Below are 10000 nucleotides of genomic sequence, written 5' to 3'. Positions count from 1 at the left end.
ATCTTTTCCCAATTACTCCAGTTAGTTGATAAAATGAAAAGCTTGAGCAAGCATCACCATACATAGCTCTAAATTCATCATACTTCATAATTTTACCATTCTCATTGATATCATTGACAAAAAATGATTCCTCTTTCAAACATATTTTTCCAAAAGAAAGGCTTTCCATCTATTACAATATTAGAGTTCATCCATATTAACTGCTGCAAAATATTGTCTCTTTTTTCTGGCACATAAAATTGAAAACACCACTATGAGTGGATTGTTTCCTTTATGTTTCCCAGCAGACTCTCTGGGAGGGGATCACTTGTAAAAAAGGATACAATTTCTTTTGATACAGTACATGTTTTTTGTCCAACAGGACATTTGTGTACCACTCAATGTTTAAATACATCTTTGGAACAATTGATGCTTTTAAAAACAGACACATAGCTTCCATGTTGAAAAGTTTCAGGCCCCCATATTCATACTCATTGTACAAAACCTTTCTTTTAATCTTTTCTGGTTTGCCGTTCCAGACAAAATCGAAGACCCTCCGTTCATAAATCTTAAAAAAGTTTTGTGATGGAGCTGGTAATGACAGAAACAAATAAATCAATTGAGGAATAATTAACGAGTTGGCAATAGACATTTTACCATACAAGGTTAGGGATTTCCCTTTCCATAATTGCATAATTTTGTCCAGCTTTCTTAGTCGATTATCATAATTTACTGAGCCTAGATCTTCCATATTTTCTGGGACAACAACACCAAGTATGTTAACTGGTCCATCTGTCCACAAAACAGGCACTTTGCATTCCATTGGAAAGGACGTTCCCTTTAGATTTCCGATCCTTAACATTTTACATTTATCATAATTAAGCTTAAGGCCAGATTGCTGTGAAAATATGTCCAAAAGATTAAGAAGGTTCCGCAAACAATGAGGAAAAATCTTATCTTTGTGAATCAGCCTTTTCTGACATGAACTTCATCAAGAACAAACACAGAACACGCCTCACTGATGCACATCTGCAAGACTCACTCAGAGTTGCAGTGTCAAGTTACACACCAGAGTACAACACACTAGTTAACAGCATGCAATGCCAGGCTTCCCACTAACTGACAAAGAAACAGATAACAGATTTGGTGTCCAGTTCAAAGTGTGACATGATTTAAAAATTTGAGAGTTTACTTTTGTATTTTACATGAGTTATTATCTGTACAAACATGGTGCAAAGTAATTCATGATTTGTTAAAAAATGTTAGTGGCTATCTAGTTAAAATGGGATATTGTGATTTCACAAGACTGTCTTAGAAGTAATCATTTGAAAATGTTCAATTTGAAAAATGTGCACTTAGAGAAAATATTAAAATAAAGTGTTGCATATTGATATTTATCTGTTTCTATACATATTTATTGTGAGAAATCATTAAGATGATCAGTGTTTCCACAAAGATAAATATAATTAATTATTAATAATAACAGAGTTAAAGGTAAATTGAGCAAATTGGCTACTTCTGGCAATTTATTTAAGTGTGTATCTAACTGGTAGCCCTTCGCATTAATCAGTACCCAAGAAGTAGCCCTTGGTTTCAAAAAGGTTGGTGACCCCTGGTCTAAAGCGTACTCTTAAAAACATGAACATGCACTCACTGCAGCCCTGAGGTTCCCTCGGCAAGCTGTTCCATAGACTGCAGCCATAATCGTGCCATCTCGTGACTTTGTGTCCTAAATTTTGGAATAATGAGGAAACGAGTGCAGATGGATCTCTGGGTCCGCAAGGGTTCGCTGGGTAAAAGCAAATCTAAAAGATAAGAATGCCAAATACCATAAAAGCATTTATAAACCATAAGGAAAATCTTAGAATTTATCCTGAAACACACGGGCAGCCAATGCAGTGATTTTAAAACTGGTGTAATGTGAGCCCGCCTTCTGGTCTTGGTCAGAACACGAGCAGCTGAATTTTATAGTAGTTGTTAAGGTGCAATAACATTTTTAGGAAGACAAAAAAGCAACGCATTACAATAATCTGTACAATTTGTAATGAAAGCATGCATTAGCGTCTCTGTGTTGGCCTGAAACAGAAATTGAACTCTGGTTATAATCTTAAAATGAAAAAAAAATCTATTTTGTTATATTTTTGATATGTGGTATAAAAATAGGCTCAGAGTCGAAAATTACACCCAGATTTTTCACTGTGAGTGATATGATCAAGGTCAATGCCTGCCGTTTTGATATGTATTTCTCTCTAAAAGCCTCAGGACCAACCACTAAAACTTCAGTCTAGTCCTGGTTAAGCTGTAAAAGGTTATCTGCCATCCTGGATTTAATATCTAAAATGCAATTAAAAAGAGTATCAATTAATCTTGTGTCATCAGGAGACATGGAAATGTACAGCTCTGTGTCGTCAGCATAGCTGTGGAAATTAGTTACATGTCTCCTGATGACAGAACCAAATGGAATAATGTAAATATTAAAAAGAATAGGACCTAAAATTGAGCCTTGAAGCACACCACATGCGATTTCATGGATCTTTTAGGAGCATGTGTCCGTATTTACCAATTATTTTCTGTCCGAGAGATGGGAAGTGAACCACTGGTGAACAGTACCAGAGAGGCCCACCCAGTGTTTGAGTCTATTTAAAAGAATGAGGTGATCTACTGTATCAAAGGCAGCACTAAGATCCAGTAAAACTGAGAATGACAGACTCACTGCACTAAATCTGAGATTATTTATGATCTTTAAAAGGGCCATCTCTGTTCTGTGGTTCACCCTAAATCCAGACTGAAACTTCTCTAAAATATAACATTTATTTAAAAAATCATATATTGTCGTTTAAAACAATTGTTTCTAAAATGTTACTTCAAAATGGTAAGTTTGAAATTGTTCTATAATTATTAAAATTGTCAGCATCCAAATTGCTCTTCTTTATCAGATTGATTGTAATTGAATCTAAGAGACATGTTGTGGGTTTCATAGTAGAGAAGCGGCAATAAAATGAATGGAGTGTGTCCTCTTGTCATCCACATATAAATGATAAATGATAAATGGGTTGTACTTGTATAGCGCTTTTCTACCTTCAAGGTACTCAAAGCGCTTTGACAGTATTTCCACATTTACCCATTCACACACACATTCACACACTGATGGTGGGAGCTGCCATGCAAGGCGCTAACCAGCAGCCATCAGAGGCAAAGGGTGAAGTGTCTTGCCCAAGGACACAACGGACGTGACTAGGAAGGTAGAAGGTGGGAATTGAACCCCAGTAACCAGCAACACTCCGATTGCTGGCACAGCCACTCTACCAACTTCGCCACGCCTCTTTGTCTTTATCATACACACGCACTGCGCCCAAGTCATCCTTATTTGGACACCCCAGTTTACAATACTCTGCTTGTAGAAAATATGTTTTGTGCATCTCTGAGTGTTTAAGTGGGGGGGTTGCCATGGAAACACGTGGGTGAAGCCGCATGTTTGTGGGATGGCGGCAACGTGCATGAAATACCACTTTTCATGAACTGATGGCGGAGTCACGCCGACGCGACAGTAAGCAGCGAACGTCGCTTGATTGAAAACGTTAGAAAACAAGTCTCCTTGTCTCAAATTGAATACTTCTTTCAGTACACTTTAATAAGTATACTTAGTTCCTGAGTGTGTGCATTCTGACGGTGTAGTGTTGTCCCAAATGCATAACTGTTGTTGTACACTAATTAAAAAATGATCACAATATTTAGCCACTCCGTTCTAAGTTTGAAAAAGTTTGTTAGTTCTTCCCCTTCTGCTACATAGCCAATACGCTGACTATTGAGGGTGGTAAGTGTCCATAACTGTGCAATGTTCACTCACCATTTTGGAAGTGTTAAGTGCAACGTCTTTATACTGACAGTACACTGTATGTACCTTTCAGCATTAATGGTGCCTTCGCAGATGTGTAATTTACCCATGCCTTGGGCAGTAATTCACCCCTATACCATCACAGATGCTGGCTTTTGAACTTTGCGCCTGTAACAGTCCGGATGGTTCTTTTCCTCTTTGGTCCGGAGGACACGACGTCCATAGTTTCTAAAAACAATTTGAAATGTGGACTCGTCAAACTACAGAACACTTTTCCACTTTGCATCAGTCCATCGTAGATGAGTTCAGGCCCAGCGAAGCCGGCGGCGTTTCTGGGTGTTGTTGATAAATGGCTTTTCACTTTGCATAGTACAGTTTTAACTTGCTCTTACATATGTAGAGACGAACTGTAGTTACTGACAATGGTTTTCTGAAGTGTTCCTGAGCCCATGTGGTGATATCCTTTACACACTGATGTCGCTTTTTGATGCATTACCTTCTGAGGGATTGAAGATCACGGGCATTCAATGTTGGTTTTCTGAACCTTTTGATGATATTACGGACCATAGATGGTGAAATCTCTAAATTCCTTGCAATAGCTCGTTGAGAAATGTTGTTCTTAAATTGTTTGACGATTTGCTCACGCATTTGTTTACAAAGTGGTGAACCTCGCCTCATCCTTGTTTGTGAATGACTGAGCATTTCATGGAAGCTGCTTTTGTACCCAATCATGGCATCTACCTGTTCCCAATTAGCATGTTCACCTGTGGGATGTTCCAAATAAGTGTTTGATGAGCATTCCTCAACTGTCTGTCTTTTTTGCCACTTGTGCCAGCTTTTTTGAAACATGTTGGAGGCATCAAATTCCAAATGAGCTAATATTTGCAAAAAATAACAAAGTTTACCAGTTCGAATGTTAAGTATCTTGTCTTTGCATTGTATTCAATTGAATATAGGTTGAAAGGGATTTGCAAATCATTGTATTCTGTTTTTATTCACGATTTGCACAACGTGCAAACTTCACTGGTTTTGGATTTTATATAAAAAGACCCCTATATGGTGACACAAATGCAATTTTATTGTCAGAATGTCAAACAATAACTTTTTTTTGTTTTACTTAAATGCTAGTCATCTTTGCACCGATGTATGCATTGACCAGATCACTGACTGTGTAACAACTCACGCCGCCTTTCGGGTAACCATCTGCGGTTAAGGTAAAAGAACATGTACGGTCAAAATAAATTTCTTGATTAATCTTACTTAAATTTTTGTGAAAAATTGCATGAGCCAATGCAATACATTTCACAGCCCTCGTACATACATGTGTAAATACAATTTGTATTTTAAGCAGCATTTTAAATTATCAGTGAACTATGTATTATATTGTGACATATCGCCAAATCACAATATCCAAATATTGTATCATAAAGTTCTTGCCAATATGCACTAAACAAGCAGTGATTCTCACACTGTGGTACGCTTACCACTACTGGCACGTGGGCACCATCTCGTGGTACGCCAAACAATCACTTGATTATATATTCAAATAGTGTTACTGTTCAAACTGCGTGTAATATTACCTAAAATTGTGAAAATATATTCTATCTTGTTTTAATGACTACTTGGGCCTACTACGCTACTGTATTCTAATTTTGGTCATTAGGATCAATAAAGTTCTGTCTAATCTAATCTAAGGTGGGCTTTCTGAAGACACAGCACCGCTATGAAATCACCTTCACCCTGCCCGAGGTCCCAGCCCTTGGCAAGGACGTGTGTCCGGCGCCGCTAACAAGCCCCCACCTCCGGATCGTCGACATCTCGCCTGCTCTGGAGGGTACACTGTGTGTGTGCGCATCTGCGCGTGTGATCAAAACTGATGTGTATGTGTGTGCCTTTTAGGAGGCGTAAAGGTGACATGCGAGTACCTTGCGCAGCAGGAGGGGGTGCTGTGTGAGGAGGTGCAGCTCCTGAGCGAGGACAACCAAGACGTGTGTGTCAAGGTCAAAGTTCACGCCAGAGTCATGGGTGAGCGAATGGTCACTCACTTAAAGGGTGTCCACAGTGCAGCCCGAGGCACAGTTGTCATCCGCAACTTGTCTTTTGTATTAATTCAAAAATGCCAATTAAACAAAGAAGGCTGCGGAAAAAAGGGAAAGAGAGCAAAAAGGTGTTGACAATAACTAAACATTTTAAATGACCCCACATTTATATGCGTGCCTGGCTGGACAAAGTTTGGACACTCCGTGACTCAATGTGCTGCTGCCCCCTGCTGGTGTTCAGTCACAGCTACAATAACTTCACAAGAACAACATTTTTTGACCTTTTTTTGTTTGCAGACCGCCATCATGGAACACCCATGCTGCTGGAGGGAGTCCGCTGTATCGGGGTGGACCTCGAGTACGATTCTGAACAGAGTGACTGGCAGGGGTTTTGACTAATGCACACACGCACACGCTCAATCCAGTCCTTGCCTTCATTTTTTGGTCAAAACTAAATTTAGCCACAAAAGGACATGATACATTTTTTCCAAGTAAATTGCAGTGAATATTTAATATTCTTGTTTGACCACAAGGGGGTACTGTAGGCTTTCATAGTGGTGCATGTAAAATGGTAGGCCCTCCCTCAGCTGACCCGAATGTTTTAATATAATGTTTTAGTTTAAAGCCATACAATGCTAAAATTTACAATAAAAAGGTTCAACGTTCGCCTTCAGAACACAAGTGCCTTTGTTCTTCCTGTTCTCCTGACGTGTGGAGCAGCAACATGACCTCCTTTTTACTAAGATTTTCCACAGCTTTCACCTTCACTCACTGTTATTTATTTCTGTTTGCTTTGTGCTTTTTCGCGGCTGCTGTTTTTGTCCTTTGTACCAGTGTGTTTAGAAAATTGTAAGTATACCAGGTGTGTCCAAACTTTTATAAACTGAGGGCCGCAGATCGAACATTCAAAGAATGCTGTTTTGGTACAATTTACCTTCAAAACTAGTACAACATAGTTTTTTAAAGGGAAAAAACAGCCTACATGTCAGCTTTGTGGTATATATATTAGCATCAACATTTTAACTATTTCTCTTTACCATACACCCGTTCCCTCTTTTATTACACTTTTTATGTTTATTTGTTTTGTTTTTGTAAAATATTTTTTTTAATGTGCCGCGGGCAATCAAAAAACAAGCTGCAGGCCCGCACTTTGGACACCCCTGAAGTATACCATTAATTATGCAGTTCCTTGTTGAGATTCTAGGTGGTAGTGTAAACTGCTCCAAAGAATTGGTGGTGAAAGTTTGATGGCTGCTTACTGACATTGTTGTTTTTTACAATTATCTCAATTAGTCTTGATTAGTCATTATTGTCTTTATTTAACACACACATAACATTTTGCTTTTTTCCACGGTAAAAAACATGACTTTTAAAACTTGTTTTAGGTTACACAACATTTGATTGAACTGCTTCTTAATGTTATAGTTAATGCAGACATTACATGATAATGAGATATAATTTTATGATTCCAATATTTAAATGAGTTTTTATTTTTAACTTCCAACAAAAATGGTAAAGGATGGCTGTCAAAATTTGATGGTTCTTGTTTTGTATTAGTAATATCCTTTTAAAGTGTACATTACTGCTGTTTGAGTTGTGAAACTGAAAATAAAAAATATTGGGACTCGAAAGAGCCAAACTATTTTCTTCTGCTTATTATAAAAAAATATGGTAAAACCCGTAAAGGAGTTTGCTGGACACGTGAGAACAATCTGGAGGCACACACGCACGCGCACTCGCACACGAAACTCAACAATAAACATTTATCAAAAAACCTGCAATGTGCTTTCTGTAATATACATATTTTGGTAGATGTTCTCTCGGTTGTGACGTTGACATGATTGGAAAAAAAAGTTCATGTTGAATAGGCAGAGTTGACCCAAAAATAAATGGCAAGATTTAGATACATATGCATGCTACAAACAAACTTTATGTAGGGCTAAAAGAAAATATTTTTCTGATGTTAAAAAAATGCAATTATTTTACTCTGTATTTAGTCCTCAATTACGAAATTATAATGAACACAGAAAACGGCAAAGGAAATGTTAAACTTTAGTTTCGCAGTTGATCTCGTGTTATTATTTTGAGTTTTATTCGCCTGCACTGCGTCATACAAAGACAATCAAGTTAAAAGATTGCATTCCATATAAAAGGAAATATGGCCCTGTTTATTTATTTAGATATATTATTTTGTCAGTAAAGCGCCGCCTTGCTGGGCCTTCAATAAGAAACATTTAAAAAATAAAAACATGTTTCCTCTCTTTCTGCTTGGCCCCCGGATGACCCCATGGATTATATATTAAAATCCGTTGATCTGATTGATCAGTTTCATGCAGCTTCACTGCCATCGCCAATCAATCACAATGGATGAATACATGATCGAAGTATAGTGCTGCATGTGAAAAACGGTCACTGTTAAAGAGTTGTATAGGAGTATATGAAATGGTACTAAAATACTTTCCACGCTGGAGCCCCGTGTTTCCCCGTCATGCATTGCTGCACGCCTCTCACCTGATGACTGTTTGTTTGCAGCTTTAAAGACAATAAACAATTTATGACACAAATCATCGCCAAATAACAGCAGGACACCAGAACAAATCACATCTCCAGCGAAGTCGGATGGAAATGTGCTTTTTAAGCGTGTGCGTGTGTGTGTGCGCGCTTACACAGCAATCAGTTGCCTCTTGTCTCTGCTGAGTGCAGCGTGTGATTGACAGCTCCTATTGATGGCGGCTGAGATTAGGCCAGCTGAAAGGCGTAACGAGCGGCGGCTGTGTGCAGTAATTACGACCTTGGAAGAGAAAAATAAGACAACACACTCACAGCAAAGCTATAATGATAGTCCTGCAAAAAAAAAACGCTTTTGACTTTTTACTGTGTTGGAAGCATTACGACGTCACAACACAATAACGTCATTTTATTCAAACATTACGTCAGTGCAACTTAAACCATAAAAATGCATGAAAAAGCCCAGAAGAATCTAACTAGAGTAAAATGGTGCGTTTCAAATTGAACGAATTAGTTCTGATATGTTTTCTTAAAATTATTGCCAAAGTCGTGTGACGATATGTTAATGGTTCATCTTTTTTCTTTTTTTCTTTTTTAAAATATTTTTTGACACTCGTGTATAGCCTCTAAAGCACTTTGAATAAAAAAACATACATTATTTGAAAACCATTGAGACAGTGAAGCAGTGTCATATTAGCATTTTTGTTATTGTGACATATGTCACGTCCAGGCTTACCATATCAATTTTAAGGCTAAAGCCCTAATGTGTTGTTTTTTCTAGCTTGCTTTCTATGAATTTAATAAATCAATATATTCCGGATATTTGACACATTGCTTAAGCATTATAATTGGTAAATTGCATTTATTGTTATAAAAAACAACAACTTTAAGTATATATATCTGACCCTCCAGGGTAAGTCATATCCTGGAATAATCACGTGATTGTCGCATGACAACCACTACAATGTCTCTTAAGAACCTAATGAGTATAAGTCAAACACAGTGCACATTCTAACACTTTTAGAGTGTGATAAAAGTATCCTGACAAAGTTTATTGATCCATAATTAACACTGAATAATCGTACATTTTTAAGTGACAAAATGTTACCATCTGTATGAAGTCACAACCATCTTTTTTTATAAATGTTATTATCCTCCAGTGTTTTTATCCATGATGTCCCTCTTAACATTTGGGAACTAAGAAAAATAATGCCATTGAGATTAATTTATTCTAAGCGTTGACTTGTGAAATATATGCTCCTTATATTTGTGTTTAATCTTGTTTGTTTCTCCTAATTAAATATATGGTCGCCATAGCAACAAATACATTAACTTAGCATCCCTTGATTTTACAGTATAGGTAGGGTGAGGGAAAAAAGCGATTCTCACGTTGTGCGATTCAGAATCGATTCTCATTTATTCATTTTTATTTTTTATTTATTTTTATTTTTTTAATTAATCAATCCAACAAAACAATACACAGCAATACCATAACAATGCAATCCAATTCCAAAACCAAACCCGACCCAGCAACACTCAGAACTGCAATAAACAGAGCAATTGAGAGGAGACACAAACACGACACAGAACAAACCAAAAGTAGTGAAACAAAAATGAATATTATCAACAACAGTATCAA

General features: G+C 37.3%; 1 protein-coding gene across 1 annotated transcript in view; it reads left to right on the top strand.

Moving 5' to 3' along the window:
* The window catches only part of adissp (adipose secreted signaling protein), a 14348-nt gene extending 6864 nt beyond the window's left edge, over nucleotides 1-7484 (top strand). The window contains exons 4-6 of the mRNA XM_062065557.1: nucleotides 5510-5648; nucleotides 5714-5839; nucleotides 6151-7484. Of these exons, the coding sequence (XP_061921541.1) occupies nucleotides 5510-5648; nucleotides 5714-5839; nucleotides 6151-6248 (363 nt within the window). The 3' untranslated portion in view covers nucleotides 6249-7484. The remainder of the gene's footprint in view (nucleotides 1-5509; nucleotides 5649-5713; nucleotides 5840-6150) is intronic.
* The last annotated feature ends 2516 nt before the right edge of the window (nucleotides 7485-10000 follow it).

Source organism: Entelurus aequoreus, linkage group LG12, assembly GCF_033978785.1.
Source record: "Entelurus aequoreus isolate RoL-2023_Sb linkage group LG12, RoL_Eaeq_v1.1, whole genome shotgun sequence".
Taxonomy (NCBI): Eukaryota; Metazoa; Chordata; class Actinopteri; order Syngnathiformes; family Syngnathidae; genus Entelurus; species Entelurus aequoreus.
Note: the sequence above shows the minus strand (reverse complement) of the source record. Positions and strands in the feature narration are given on the sequence as shown.